The sequence below is a fragment of the Malaya genurostris genome, chromosome 1, assembly GCF_030247185.1.
Source record: "Malaya genurostris strain Urasoe2022 chromosome 1, Malgen_1.1, whole genome shotgun sequence".
Taxonomy (NCBI): domain Eukaryota; kingdom Metazoa; phylum Arthropoda; class Insecta; order Diptera; family Culicidae; genus Malaya; species Malaya genurostris.
Window position 1 is genome coordinate 30,764,851 of NC_080570.1, and position 16,504 is coordinate 30,781,354.

The 16,504-nt window shown below is 39.7% G+C and overlaps 1 protein-coding gene across 8 annotated transcripts in view; it reads right to left on the reverse strand.

The window, feature by feature from the left end:
• The window catches only part of LOC131435824 (sodium/calcium exchanger 1), a 367,945-nt gene that overhangs the window by 131,214 nt on the left and 220,227 nt on the right, over positions 1 to 16,504 (reverse strand). For 7 of the 8 annotated variants that reach the window (XM_058604051.1, XM_058604067.1, XM_058604058.1 and 4 more), the window contains one exon: positions 3,530 to 3,675. In XM_058604051.1, coding sequence (XP_058460034.1) covers positions 3,530 to 3,675 — 146 coding nt within the window. The remainder of the gene's footprint in view (positions 1 to 3,529; positions 3,676 to 16,504) is intronic. The other variant, XM_058604091.1, reaches the window with a different exon arrangement.

Genomic DNA, 16,504 nt, shown 5'->3' on the forward strand with positions numbered 1-16,504 from the left:
TCAATTTTAGAAGCGGTTTGGTTCTAAATTGAATGACTGGATTGACCGTCTTAGACAACATGCACAAATATGTCTCCCTCATATTAGGTTTTCTACCGTCACTGCCTACCTCAATCGAATAGCGGACCTTACACTATCATTAAAAGTGTCATTACTAAAAAATAATGTCATTTTTATGAACGTGTAATGGTGCAGTAATGACGAGATTTCTATCAAATTTGAAATACATCATTACTTAGTGATCATTAAAAATGACATTAATAATTCTCGTGTAAGGGCCGCTCATGAACCCATTTTGACAGTCCGGTAGTACTGTTTGTAAACAGAGATTTTCTTGTTTGACTGCTAATAATTTGGATGAGACCATTTACGGATCGCCTAAATAGAGTTTTGAAACATTTGTTCAAGATTGGATACAGTTTGTTTTTGAGATTTATTAAATAAAAGTGGCTAGTTGCAAAGTGTAAAGATGATTGTTTAAGACGTGCTCTTCGATTTTTGTTTAAGCTTGTTTGTAAACAGTACCGCTGAACTGTCAAGGATGAATGCTTGTTCATTTGTAACGTCACGATAAAAAATCTAATTAGACAATTATAAATTATTATTTTGACACTGATTTTCACCTTAACGCTTATTCATACGCAACATTTTAGAAAACCTAAACTTTCAGTTATTTTCGGATATTTCATATTACTGGAAATTCTGTCATAAATTTCTGAACATATTTCCCATGGTGTGGAGAAATTATATTGCTACCTTAAATAAAACAAGAGCTATTCAAGATTAAATTCTACCCATTCGTGAAAAGGGTAAATTTTGAATAGGTGCATCATAGTAAAGTAAATCGTATTCACGACAAAATGGTGCAGGTCAAACCACTCTAGTTTAATAATAGTTCTAACTTACATTACAACCACGAAGAGATAAGTTGTATTCGATAGTATCCTAGAGTTCTAGAAGCGAATGTATATCTGATTTGTGTGCGATTTTCTTTGCGTATTTCAATATTTTCTAACACACTTTTCTGACTTTAAAAATTCAATTCCATCTTCTGAATCGCTTAAACTACAAGTATTACTGTTGTCATTGAAACTTAACAAGTTCGGCGCATCCGGTGAAAGAGATTTCGTGCACACAGAAAATTGGAGATTGTTTAAAATAACAAAAGTGTGGGAAGATTTTTGAATTAAATCTATGATGATTTCTAGCTTCAATATGATTGTTTTTAACTAATGGCTCCCTTCAAAATAACCAATAATCTCTGTTTGATTTAAATCGAAATTTTTGTCTAGTCAATTGAAAAAAATATTTATTCCGGTTGATTTTATCATTGAATTTATTACATGTCAACCAAAGTTCTCGGTTAATTTTTCAAAAGGGCGTATAAGCAAGTGACAGTTTGTCTTTGTTTACTTTCTCTTCTATTAATTACCAAGCGGTTTCCACGTTTATCCTTCAACTTTTTGCATGAAATGATACCCGAAACTTTCGACTTTCAAACAGAACAGTGATATCAAAGAAAATCTTTTTATTCACATCACAATAATTGAAAGAGAGAGTGATTAAAAAGAAACTGTCACTTGCTTATACACCCTAATGAAACATCAACCGAGAGTTGAGCTGGCGTTTTCGACAATGTCTATGTTGATTCAACCCTGCTATAACTTTGTATCAAGAGAAAAGTTGGTTCAATTTATCTATGATTTTATTTGTGTAATGATACAACTAAGTTTTCTGTTTAAATGAACCGAAACCGTAACGTATTAGTTTTATTTCATATAAACCAGAGTAACTTTTTCCCGCGTGAAAGAACTAGAGCATTTTTTTCGCGCACAAACTTTAGCGCGATTTATAAATATAAGTTCTTCCATTCCCTACGGGAGTTTGAACAATTCAAGCGTGTATGTATGGATAACTAATCATATTTTTGAAAATCTCATAACATTACATAATACATTTTTTATAAAAAAATATTTGATGCAGGGATCTTGGCCGGACTGATGAGGCACCAAACTATTGGATTTTAATTGAAATACCTGGGCTTGATTGTGATATGTGAATAAATCGATCGTCTCGCCACAAATGGCTAAATGTCTTGGAAATTAACAATATAAATCAATAATAAAGTAGTATCAAAAATTACCTTTCAAATTAGTTTGAGAGAACTCATATCATTCGGTAAAAAAATGTGTGATTATAACTAACAAAAGCGTTAGTTAAAATAACTAAATTCGAATTCGTTTGTTTCAACTAAAACGTGCTAAAACTTTAAAGCGCTACTATTATTAACTCGATCTAAAGTTAGTTCATTTAAACCAAATTTTTCAAATTGAATTTATCTGTTTATCAAGAAACTGACAGTAACGCACAAGTGAAATATTAATTATTTTTATCAAAATATTGATTGAAACAAACTAATTCCAGATGTTTGTTTTGATTTGTAGTTTCAAGCAGCAATCTTGATGATATATCAAATGTTCGTTTGTCACTATTTCAAAAAAAATTCGTTGTGTTAAACCCAAATTTGGTTATTTTTATAATTCTCTGTGTGTGGCATTTTTGACAGTTTGTTACTACACGCTTATGTTAAGTTACTCATAGATGGAGTACTAGTTACTCAATTTCAAATTAATCGTTTTTAGGTAACTATTCGAGAGATTAGTCTAAAAGTTGCAATAATCATTTGTAGCAACAGGCGCCATTTTTTTTTTTGTTCGTGGGATCGCATACTTGTATTTTGCTATTTCAAATTTGAGATCTTAGCTAGAACGCAGAAAAATATCGGAAGAAGTGCATGCTGAAATTGGGAGAAAATCACAAGGTATAGATTATCTAAATACTATCTAGTTTTCGGAGTAAAGTAGAGTTTATAAATTGATTTCTCATAGTCGTAGAGCACCTGAGAATAAACTGATACCAAGTGTCTTCTGTGCGTTGCCGTAACGATAGAGTAAGTATTATCACAAAAAAAGTTGGGTGGCTAATCTCACAAACATAACCGGATAACGTGAATGTAATTAAAACTGACATGCTTCTTCACACTTCTGGCTATAGGTATGTTGATTGTGTCAATTTGGCAACTTTTACTGCTGCGCTTCCAGAATTGTAACTGTGCATCCATACTCAAGCAGGAAATTTCGATAGAAGAAGGTGTGGCAGGTTAACTCAACAAGCCGTTCACAACGATCGTTACCATCAACGGCCAAGAATAAAGAGGGGAGAAGAATTCATCCAGAAGCGTCTGTTGCCCTTCCCCCGGTCTCACGACGATGACACTCTGTGATGGCAATTATACTGCAAATAACGAACACCCCAACCAACGAAGTTCTCACGGTTGCATGGTTGATAGCACTAAAATCTTGTTTTTTCTCCGAAATAAAGAAATAAGTTACAATTTCGCATTTCACCATCAGACATCAGCTTGCAACAAAGTATTCTGTTTTCAACTTTATCATGAAGTAGCACTTCTTAAACTTTCCCAGCAAATAAACATGCAAATAGAGGTAGGGGGGGGGGGGGGGGCACTTACCTTAAATTCTTTACTCTCTTTTATCCTAAGTTGTGCCCTGACAATATCACCGGCCTTGGGCCTGCCGAGTAGCGCCATCTTGTCCTCCTCCGTCAGTTCTTCGGCGGGTTTCGCTTCTGCCGCCTCGATGAGTCCTGCGAGTTCATCTGGAAGTTTGTCGAACCCAGCCACAATACGACAAAACGAGATACCAGTGGAAAGTGGAAAGAGAAAAAAAAGAGTAACGGAAAAGTTAGTCGGTGATTGAGAATTAAGTGTCATTGTGAATTGCGAACACCGCAGCCTGCAGTGGAGAAAGAAAAAAAAACACAAAACTGAACTCTAACGTGACACAAAGTTTGGCCAAACAAACAGCGAAAAAGAGGGAAAAATTATGATAATACAAATGAAAGTTGAACGAAACACTCACAACTTCACAAGTTAAGCTTCAGAATAGCGAGGGGGGAGGGGGACACATCACTCCAAACTTCACCGCAACCTTGAGTTTCAACATTGCATTACATCATGGTGATGAATAAACTTTACCCTATGTGTATTGTTTACAGAGGTTACATGTTTTTAGGTACTATTTTACCTAACTGATTAAATTCGAAAGCATATGATTAGATCACTGTAACTGTTAGGAACCCATTAAGTATCGTTTTTTAAGGCTCATAACCCCTATGATTAACAACCAATCAACCGTCGGGCAGTTCTGTATTTTTAATATGATTTGTCACACATTTATCTGTATTATTTCACCGGACAATACTTTAAATCAAATCTTTGAATACAGTTTTCACAGCTTCTCTATTCTCGGATTACAAATTTTAAAATATAAATATAAAAAAGTTTCAAAATATTTTATGTGTGTATATTTGAAAGCTATCGACTACACGCTTACTTGTGTTTACTCAGCGTTTTACCCCAAAATGGGTTGAATACTTGATCTTGTAAGCATGTAAAGCAAAAGGGCGTGAACATGGAAAATGGATACCAAAATGATGATTTAATACTCTTTTGAATCGTTTTCTTTGCTGCTTACAATTCCGTATGAATGAGAACAATATCACTTGAAAAAGTTCGCTCTATTGTGCCACATTCTGTACAAAAAAAAAGGCGGGTGGGTAATGTCAGAGACATAACTGGATGTCGTGAATACGAAAACAACTGACATGTTCCTTAACACTTCCGAATATCAATTGTATGAATTATGCACGCATTCCCCTTTTTCACATTTTTCGCAAAAACAAAGAAAGCACCACTTGATCTCGATTACTGTGAATTTCACACAGCGAAAAGTGCACAAATCTAAGCAAACTGTTCTTGATTTGTAGTAAACTGAGGATATTTCCCTACGATTTGCAAACAACAAATCCTAATAGTTCTTTAGAAAACTTTTAGAGCCATTAGAACGGCTGATATTGTGCAATGCTCTCCACCGTTGTTTTTTCCCAATGCTAATGACTGGCAGCTGTGACGAATTCGCTCTTGTCGAAAGCGAAACTAGCTGTGCAGACGACACAAAACACATCTGCTCATAGGGGCGATAGAATCCAAACTGATTCAATTTTTGTTAAGAGATTTCCTTTTATGTGATTTCGTTTGTAGCTTTTTCACTAATGGGCGGTCCTAACGGCTATAAAAATAGCCGCATTCAGAATTTTAATGTTGATTATTTCATTTCGGATTTGCATAATTTATTGACAGAAACTATCAATATGCTGAAGGGACTCGTTTCTAGCATTCAGAAAAGTCAAATTGCGTAATTCTCTACGACATTAAACTCTGGAACATTTTTCGCAAAAACAAAGAAAGCTTCACTTGATCTCGATTACTGTGAGTTTCACACAGCGTAAAGTGCACAAATCTAAGCAAACTGTTCTTGATTTGCCGTAAACTGAGGATATTTCCCTACGATTTGCGAACAACAAATCCTAATAGTTCTTTAGAAAACTTTTAGAGCCATTAGAACGGCTGATATTGTGCAATGCTCTCCATCGTTGTTTTTTTCCCAATGCTAATGACGCAGCTGTGACGTAATCGCTCTTGTCGAAAGCGTGCAGACGACACAAAACACATCTGCTCGCAGTGGCGATACAATCCAAACTGATTCAAGTTTTGTTGAGAGGCTTGTTTCTACCTGATTTCGTTTGTAGCTTTTTCACTAATGGGCGGTCCTAACGGCTATAAAAATAGCCGCATACAGAATTTTAATGTCGATTATTTCATTTCGGATTTGCATATTTTATTGAAAGAAACTATCAATATGCTGAAGGGACTCGTTTCTAGCATTCACAAGGACCAAATTGAGGAACTCACTGCGATATTCATCACTTTTCGGAACATTTTTCCCGGACGATTTGTTGTACAGCAGCAGATATTTTGTTCTCTTCCTTAGAACGCGTTCTGATTCTTATCACTCTCTCAGAGGGTAAATTTTGAAAAGGCACCCCATAGTAAAGTAAGTCGTATTCACGACAAAAAATGGGTTGTATAGAGGTACAGTAAAGTAAATTCCGCATAATTCTTTAGGAGTATTATTATGGTTTTAAGAACAACCGAATAGAAGTCTGGAATAGAGAACTGGACCCTGAGTTCAAGACCTAAATTTAGATCCAATAACACTCAGAATCCAGTTTCAGTCGCTGCTGGTTCTCGCCTTGGTGGCCAGCAAAGGAATGAGAGATGCGACCTGAGCGTTTGAGGTTGTAACCACGCAGAAGGTGCATATTCTCTCGCTGCTGGTGGAAAGTTTAACTCCCGCTGCTGCTGCTGGCTGGTCCTCGCGCCTCGATGGCCAGCAAGCGAATGAGAGATGCGACCTGAGCGTTTGAGGTTTTTATTAACCACGCAGAAGGTGCATTCTCTCTCGCTGCTGGTGGAAAGTTTAACTCCCGCTGCTGCTGCTGGCTGGTCCTCGCGCCTCGATGGCCAGCAAGCGAATGAGAGATGCGACCTGAGCGTTTGAGGTTTTTATTAACCACGCAGAAGGTGCATTCTCTCTCGCTGCTGGTGGAAAGTTTAACTCCCGCTGCTGCTGCTGGCTGGTCCTCGCGCCTCGATGGCCAGCAAGCAAATGAGAGATGCGACCTGAGCGTTTGAGGTTTTTATTAACCACGCAGAAGGTGCATTCTCTCTCGCTGCTGGTTGATGATTCCACTCCCACGACGTCTGCTTCCATCGAACGCACAAGAAGAAATGATCGATTTTCGACCACGGTTCCCCTTTTATACGCATTCAGTTGAAGATATGTGCCTGACTATCTCAAAATCGTCGTCCTTGCGCGAAAAACCCAAGCGAAAGTAAAAAGTTTTCCGCGTTGTTTTCAAATTTTAAGAAAACTTAATTTTTGAGTTGTTTGTGGTTATCGCACACTGTTCAAAATATTATCCTGAATTCCTGATCATATTTTTGATGAAATGGTGAAAGAATTATGTTGCTACCATTAATACAACTCGAGATATTCGCGATTAAGTTCTGCCCATTCTTCCATATGGCTAATTTTGAAAAGGCGCCCCATAGTAAAGTAAGTCGTATTCACGACAAAATACACATCGTAACCTATGGTTACGAACATACATACATAAATATCTTTAGATGATACCCTATATATTTACAATAAGTCTGTTTTGGTAAGGGGTCCGTCCGTGAGTCTGATTGAAACGTCACAATATTGATACACTAACCGTAGTCACGTCGGAATAAACACAGAACCATCAGTCACGTCGAAAATGATGTTATGACTTCGACGGCCTTAGGTTACTAATATGTTATCTGTCATATTAACCGAAAAGTAGCAAAACCAAAGGAAGCGTGTCTGGACTATCGTTATTTGCTGTTTACATACAATTCAACGTGAGTGCCACACACCGGACAGTAAACCAATCAAAGCAATCCGAGCAACTAAATTGGCAAAGCAAGCGGCGTCCGTGTGAACTTTTTTTTCTTTCCATATGTGTTTATATGGGCGCGTGTGTGAAAGCCGAAAGCGAAGCCGAATGCATCAAAACCAAACCTACGAAATCAGTTTTATTTATTTACTTACAAAAAAGATCATCCATACATAATACATTATAGCGGAAAAAGTAATAACAGTAAGTGTAAATCGTTTTGATTATCCATAAATTATGTTGGTCGATTTAAACGAACAGAAGAGATGCACAATGCACGTGTGATGTTTGTCGTGCGGTAATTTTGTTGTTTTTATTTTTTTGGAGGAGGCCGAATTCGGTTGTCACCGCCGCCGTCGAACCGCACCAGCGCAGCAGCGTTTGAAGTATCCGGTGATGGAGCCGCCGTGTCCCATTCGGAAGAGCGGGGTGAATTCAATTTTGACAGTCGTTTCCCGATTGTGGTTTGCGTTCAGCGGTCAGCAGTCAGCAGCCGGGTTGCAATAGTAGTAGTATGCATCAGTAAGAAAACGGTAGCAACAGCGGCAGCAGTAGCAGCAACAGTGTTGTCATTGTGTGTCGTGAGTGATTGTGGGGGTTCGGTCGAATTGTGACACAATCGATTGTAGCGTGTGGCCGGAATCGTTGCGTATTTGTTGGGTGTGTTTATGAGTCAATTGATGTTCGTGAAATGGAGAGATGGTTGTTGTTGTTGGAGCATCGTAGATGTTTGAAATGTGAGTGTAAAGAAAACGGTGTGATGATTTAGTATTAGGGTAGAGTGTCAGACAGTGTAGATGATTAGTAAAAGTTCATAATATGGAAATAAGAAAAGAAAAAAACGTGTGATGAAAACGAGAAATTGTCAACTGTAAAAGTTGAAATAGAAGAAGAAACAGATGAGCAGTCCATCCTGTTTGACGAAATTTCTTGGGCGAGTAAATAAAGTAAGTATGCGGAATAGTTTTCACTCACTTTTACACTCATTTTATGAGTTAGGAGGGATTTTCAAGAATTTCATGGGTTAGACTTGTAGTGGTAATTTAAATCGATAGTCCTACGACAAAAGGGCCTGCAAATGAGAGTCTCTTTCATTGAATAAAATCGATTTTAAAAATTTAAAGTCAACCCACGTAAAAACCTGAAATTTTGTCCTAAGCTAGGTAATTATATCGCCTTTCGTAACGCTCTATGTATTGTGAAACCAGCTTTTTTAAACTTTTTCTTGTCCATTACTGACAGTTTTTGCAAATATCGGGTAACTAGCGATCGAGTATTCTGAGAGTTTTCCTGACAAACGGAGTTCCATTGGATTGTTGAATGATAATGAATTTCAGTTTAGTTTAGTTTTCGGTAAGGAGACACTGGAAAAGAAATCAGTTGGGACAAAAAAAGGTTTTTTTAGAAAAACTATTTTTTCTTGAAAGTGTTCCCATTGCCTATTTTGGAACAAAATGTAATCAAAATCAAACTTGATGTTTTTTTTTAGAAATAAAGTTTATATTTTTAATGTAAATTTTTTCAGTATGGGACTCGGTAGAGACTTTTTTCAATATTTTTATTCGAAAATTGGATTGATTTTGTTGAAATAACTAGTACTAAAATTTTTTGGAGGATTTTTCATTTTTAGACAGTTTAGAAAAAATTGTAGAAAAACCAACCCTTTTCAAAAGACAGTCTTCATCAATTTTGAAAAAAAAACAAAGTGACAAAGCATACGTTACTAGAAAGTTGTATTCAAATTTGAAAAAGTACTGCAAAATGCGAATACGATTTGACGCGACATTGGTCTAATGAAAAATTTGTGTTTTTTTAGCGACTTGAAGATGGCTGAAGGTCCACCATAAGTAGCAACCTTACTAGGTATAAGGTTATAAAATTGGGGAAACGTACATATGCTCGAAGTGGGCTTTAGCCTCTTATTCAAGGTCTCCTATCCCTACCTTTCCGCGGTGCCGGCTGGAGGAAAGATCAAGTAACCAACCTCGGTGGTACCTTGGTCTTATACTGACAGTGAAGAGAGGGCTAGTCTCTTCTTTTCTAAGAACCAAGCTATCCAACCGTCTGTTTCCCATGTAAGAGTCGGATCGAAACAGTATCTGTTCTCCATGTTAGGGCGGCTGATTATCGTCCTTGTGAGAGCGTGGGACTCTAAATAGGGCTGGTACGATAGCTTTCCGGCGAGACAGCAGGTTGGTATTGGCCTCATAAGCCGCTCGTAAAACAGCTACGAATGATCAAGGTAGAAATACGACTCAGAATAATCGGCGACGAACTAAGGACTACAATTGGAAGCTTAGCACATGGAACTACAAATCGCTTGACTTCCCAGGATACGACCGAATGCTGCATGATGAACTCCAAATGCGCGGCTTCGATGTCGTAGTACTGCAGGAACTTTGTTGGACGGGACCGAAAGTGTGGAAAAGCGGTCATCGAGGCTACCTTCTACCAGAATGTACGTATTGATGATCAAGGGCCGCTTCTACATGAAACGAGACCCGATGAAGAGAACGAATCATTCTACGCGCAGCTGGAACCAAAGTACGACAGCTACCCACAAAGCAAAGCCTTGGTATTACATTCCTGTAGTGAAATTTGACCTTCTGTTTCAACAGACTTCGCTACCGATTCAGAGTGTAAAGAACCAGTGCATGGCTGGTGCTACGATTCTACTGATACTACGAATCCTTCCAGGTCGGGGCTCGAACATACGACAACTGGTTTGTAAGACCAGCGCCCTATGCATTGAACCGCCAACCCTCGGTACTCACAGCGGGATGTAAAACTCGTCGTCGGATACATGAACGCGCAGGTAGACCGGAAGGTAATGTACAGGCCTTCAATCGGGCTAATGAGCTTGCATACAGTTGCCAACAACAACGATCAACGATGCGTGAACTTTGCTGCCTCCCGAGGAATGGTAGTCTGAAACAAATATATTCACAAAGTCACCTGGAGATTACTTGATCAACATACGGAAAATCAAGTCGACCGCGGTCTCCTCGGCGGTCGATTCTTCTCCAACTTAGATTCTAACCACTATCTTGTCGCGGTTTGTATGCGCTCAAAACTGTCGACAGGGCTCAAAACTCGTCGCACACGAGCTCCGAGACTGGATATCGAATAGCTACGTAGCGATCGTACTGGTGAGGAATAGGCGCATCAGCTGGAGCTAGTTCTATCAACGAAAGAGCAGTTTGGCGTAGCGACTCTTCAAGATGGCTGGATGAATATAAGGTCCGCCATAAGTAGAACTGCTGCAACCACACTAGGCACGAGGTTATCGGATCGGGAAAATGACTGGTTTGACGACGAATGTCAGCAGTTGGTCGAGGAGAAGAATGCAGCAAGGGTGCGGAACAGCCAGACCTCGGTGTTTTTTTTAGAAAAAAGTGCCGGTTTCCGAAGAAAAAAGTGCCACCGCGTAAATGACACACGGACGGTCTATGAGAAGGTGAATCACTCACGTAGAGGCCACAAACCACCGGCCGAAACGTGCAGAGATACCAGTGGTAACCTTCTCACGAACGAATGTGAGGTGATCAACATGTGGAAGTAGTACGAGCATATGAATGACGAATCACAAAATGCAGAAAACGACACGGGTTACACGCTCAGCCGACGACAGATTTTCAGCTCCTGATCTATAGGCGATAAGTGAGGAGATCGTGGAAAATGACCAATTGTCAGGCGAGCTGCTCAAACCTGGAGGAGAAGCGCTGGCTACCATAGGAATGGATGAAAGGAATGGTATGTCCCATCTAGAAAAAGGATGATAAGCTTGACTATCGCGCAATCACATTGCTACCTTGTTGCATACAAGGTACTTTTCCAAATCCTATGCCGTCGACTATCACCAATAGCGAAAAAATCCCGAGGGGCGTAACCAGCGGGATATTTCTGGGTCATGTGCCACTACGGATCACATATTCGCGGTAAGACAAGTACATCAGAAGTGCCGTCATCTTTTCATTGACATCAAAGCGGCATACGACACAATCGATCGAGAACAGCTATTGCAGATTATGCACGAATGTCGAATACGATTTACCGAATAGACTGACGCGATTGTTCAAACCAACGATAGTGTTACATCCGAGTATCTGGGACGCTCTCGAGTCCCACCGAATTCCGGAGAGAGTTTCGGTAAGGTGTGTGCTTTGGAAGGTGTAATTCAAAGAGAGCGAGAATCGACACGAGTGGTACGATCTTCCGAAAGTCCGTACAGCTTTTTGGTTTCGCCACCGACGTTGATATTGTGACATCTTGAACATGAGAAGTTGATGGAGAATATACATCGGACTGAAAGCCGAAGTGAGGCGTATTGAACTGGTCATGTATTTGGGCTCACTGGTGATCGCCGATAACGATACCAACAGAGAAATTCAAAGGCCTATTTTGCTAGGAAATCATGCGTACTTTGAACTCAGAAAAATGCTTCGATCGAGTCAAGTACACCACCGAACGAAATTGGCCTTCTACAAAACGTTCCTCAGACCGGTTTTTCTTAAGGCCACGAGACCACGGGCATACGACACAATCGATCGAGAACAGCTATGGCAGATCATGCACGAATACGGTTTCCCGGATAAACTGACGCGATTGGTCAAAGCAACGAGGGATAGATTGATGTGCTACGTCCGAATATCTGGGACGCTCTCGAGTCCCTTCGAATCTCGGAGAGGGCTACAGCAAGGTGATGGACTCTTGTATCTTGTTCAATATTGCCTTGGAAGGTGTGATTCGAAGAGCGAGGATCGACACGAGTGGCACGATCTTCTGAAAGACCGTACAACTTTTTTGCTTCGCTGACGACATTGATATTGTAACACGTAACCTTGAGAAGATGACGGAAACCTACATCGGACTGAAAGCTGAAGCTAGGCGTATCGGACTGGCCATAAATGCGTCGAAAACAAAATACATGAGAGGAAGAGGCTCTAGAAAAGAAACACTACGCCTCCCACCACGAATATTAATAGACGGTGACGATATCGAGGTGGTTGACGAGTTTGTGTATTTGGGCTCACTGGTGACCGCCGACAATGACACCAGCAGAGAAATACAGAGACGTATTTTGGCAGGGAATCGTGCATACTTTGGACTCAGAAAAAACCCTTCGATCGAGAAAAGTACGCCACCGCACGAAATTGACCATCTACAAAACGCTCAAGACCGGTTGTTCTCTATGGCCACGAGACCTGGACTATATTGGCAGAGGACCAACGCGCCCTCAGTGTTTTCGAAAGAAAGGTACTGAGGACCATCTATGGCGGAGTGCAGATGAAAGACGGAACGTGGAGACGGCGTATGAATCACGAATTGCAACAGCTCCTATCGTACGGACAACTAAAATCGGACGTCTACGATGGGCTGGGCATGTCATAAGGATGTCGGACGACAGCCCAGTGAAAATGGTTCTTGAATCTAATCCGACTGGTACAAGAAGAAGAGGAGCACAGCGAGCACAGTAGATCGATCAAGTAGCGGGTTACTGAGTATCCGTGGTTTGCGCGGTAGTATTTCGACATCTACAAGTCTGAAAATTGAACTCCACTGACAAAGTTCAATGTACGAACATTTACGGAGTTCTCTTCCAAGTTCTAGGTGTTCAATGCTTCTGCTAAGTTGTGGTACATCTTATTCAGATTACTTCAATTGTAAGAACGATTTCTCCGGGATCGACTTCGGTCTTTTGCAAGTTTGAGTGATTATTACTCACGGTGAGAAGTAATAGAATAGCGTGTGGTATGTGGATTTCCATATTTCAGGGTAGCCGAATGACAGAGCAGTTGACATGGGATCAAATTGTAGACTCGTGTTCGACTTCTCGGGGAACATTTCGATCTTTGCAAATCATGCCAGTCAAAAATGGACATGTTCCTAATTTTACCACTTTCCTGAAGGATTGAGATGAAACGGCTGCAACGCTAAATGAAAACATTAATTCTAATTATCGGTTCAGTTACTCAGCAAATATGAACATAATTTATAAGCATCCTGTGTTGGCCCTAATGAGTTTGCAGCCGTTCCCTTTTTGCACCTTTATCTAAACACCAAACCCCCACTATTTACCAATCAAATTACATCCTAACTGATGGAGGACGAATCAAACGTGTGGAAATCCAATCTAAACACCTGCCCGCACTATAATTGCGGGATCATCCGTACATCGCTTCCGGCCGAGTCCGCTGGTTCTGATGTTGTTTGTTTGGACCAGTAAAATTTTATATTACGATTATTGGCTTCAATTGCTATTTTGGGGGGATTATTTTTCCCCTCTTCAACGTGAAATTGGTTAGTTAGTTTCATACAATCAAGTGTTTGTTTATCCAACAATCTTTATGTTCAATTTCGACCGAATCTAGTCGAAACTGAGCTGTTTCCTTTTGGTTCACAGCATTAATAAAGTTATGAATGGTTCACCTCATTTTTTAGATTGACTCATAAACTTATGTTTACAAACGGAACCCATTCGAGAAAGAGTAGAACAGCATTGATTTGTTTTTGCAGCCGGTTTTCCCGTACTTCAACGCATTGGAACGGAAAAATCATTCAAATTGCTAAAATGGTTTGACATCAGAATCACTGTATTGCTTGGGAAAGCAGCACATGTGTGTCATAAGTTCATTTCTATGGACATACATATTCGAACAATTTAGTAGGGTAGTTGTACCGATGCTAGGGATAGACTGTGATCGATGTCAATATTGTTGTTTCGGCCTTGAAAAGGTTTGTCGCAGTGAAGTTGATGTCTGAATTTCAAAGATTGAACAGAGTAGAAGATCTATATGGAACCGGATATCCTATAGAAAAATGTGTTCCGAACTGAGCTAACTTTCTTGCGGTAGGTCGACTTCGAAGACATGTGAACTTGTGTACTTCTCTTCATTCATTGTATTTCATTCAAAGCCTTTAGAAAAAAGTCAAACCAACTAACAATGTTTGGTTCGACTGATGAAGACAGAATATCAATTCGTCTCAGGTTGTGAGCAATCAATTTATTCGCCGAACACCGAATGATTCTCATTCGAAACACGAATGAATGCCGGTCTCACACTGACGAATCGAAATTGCCAAAAATTTGAATAGAATTTGAGCCGGATTTTCGACCGAAATCAAACCGAATCAAATTAACCGAGTTCGATTGCTCGTGCCCGTAAAGATACTATCTTGTCGATTGAGTTGTCAGTCTCCCTCCACAAACATGAGCAGCCTGAATCGCATACTAAACCAAGTCCAAAGATGAACCCCATAAAGAAGCAAAAAGGACAATTCATTTTCCGCTCTCTCGGAAACACCAATGCTCGTAGCTACGGTAGCTTTCCTCTAGGTCGCGCCTGTCGTACACCGGTTTAAAAGGGAACACTCGTAAGTGGAAACTGCTCCTGGATTCTGAAAAGGACTCGGGGAGAGAGAGAGAGAGAGAAAAAACGAAACTCAAAACATCACACACGCGGTACGACGGACAACGTTGCCGACGAACCGGGACAGGTACCGGGAGACAAATTGTTCCTGTTTCCTAGCTACCGTGTTTCTACCGACACAGAATCACGCGTGAAATGTGCCTTGATTCTCGGCGGATCCCACAGCGCATCGTTGTGAAAGTAGGCACCTGATGGGACAGGATATATTACCAGACGTCCGTTTCGGTAGATACCGTAGCAAATGGTGCGATTCGTAGCGTCACACTGCTGCTTTAATGGAGCTGTTTTTTGACAACTAGATTCGTTTCAACCGCTTAAAGATTCTACATTCCGATTTATCATGTATTTTTAAGCTGGTTAATCGCTCAATCAGTCTTGCCTTCGTGTGCAGCGATACACTAATAGAATCAAAAGGCTCCCTTTAAATACAGCGTCATTACTTGTTCGCAGACAATAAGGCGGAGCAAACGAGAGCAAATGCTTTGTCAGTTGCAATCATGTTACCACTAGCATTTGAATGGAAGAAAACATCAAATAGTTCTGTAATAATTGATTTACTGGCAATTAAAATAAACCTATCAGGTAATATTGATTACATTTTCCTCGAATGCGGAGAATCAGCAGAATGTCGATTTTCTTATTTCAATGGAGCTCCAGTTCATTTGTTGAAATAAGTAAGTTGTTTGGAATAAATTAACTGGTTCTTCGAATAAATTTACTGGTTCGAAAAAGAATCGACAAGTGAATTTAATTGAAATCACTTCGATGTTTCACATTGCTGTTGAAATAATATCCAATCTGAGCCTGGATTCTTGAACTGAATTTATGACTTGAAACAGAATTCTGGATTTGGAACTGCGTTCTGAATCAGAAATTCTATGACATGGAATTGATTGAAATAGAAAAAAATACTGATAGTTCAAGCGGTGACTTGAATCGAGAATCATTGGATCACAAAGTATGTTCGTTAGATTCTTGAACAGATTTCTTAATTTCGATTTTTGAAAGAAACTCCGAACCTGGATTTTGGGACTGAATTCTGAGACTAAATTCATGACCTGGATTCTGGAACAAATTTCTGGACATAGATTCTGCAACCGAGTTTCGGACTGGGATTTAAGGACCGAATTCTGATCTGAGCAAGTGAATTGAATTCAGAACTTGGATTCTGGAACTGAACTTTCGAACTGAATATTGAACGTGGTTTCTGGACCTGCATTCTGAAACTGAACTTCGATACTGGTGTTTAGGACCAAACTCTGAACTGAATAAGCAAACTCAATTCAGAACTTGGAATCTGGAACTGAATACTGAGCGTGGATACTGAACCTGAACTCTGAATCTGGACTCTTGAACTGAATTTCGGACTTGTAACTGATTTCTGAACCTAGGACTGAGTTCCGAACTTAATTTCTGGAAGTAAATGCGCACCTGAATCCTTGAACTGAGTTCTGAACATGGGTTCTGAAACTGTACTTCGGACTAAATTTTGGACCTGGATTTTAAGCTTGGATTCTTGAACTGATATCTGGATCTGATTTTTAAGACTATAATCGGGACCGGAATTTTTTAAACTACATTCTGGACCAGAACTGAACTAGGATTTTGCAATTAAATTCTGGACCTGGTTTCTTGAGCTGGATTTTGAATCTGGATTCTGGAATTGCATTGCG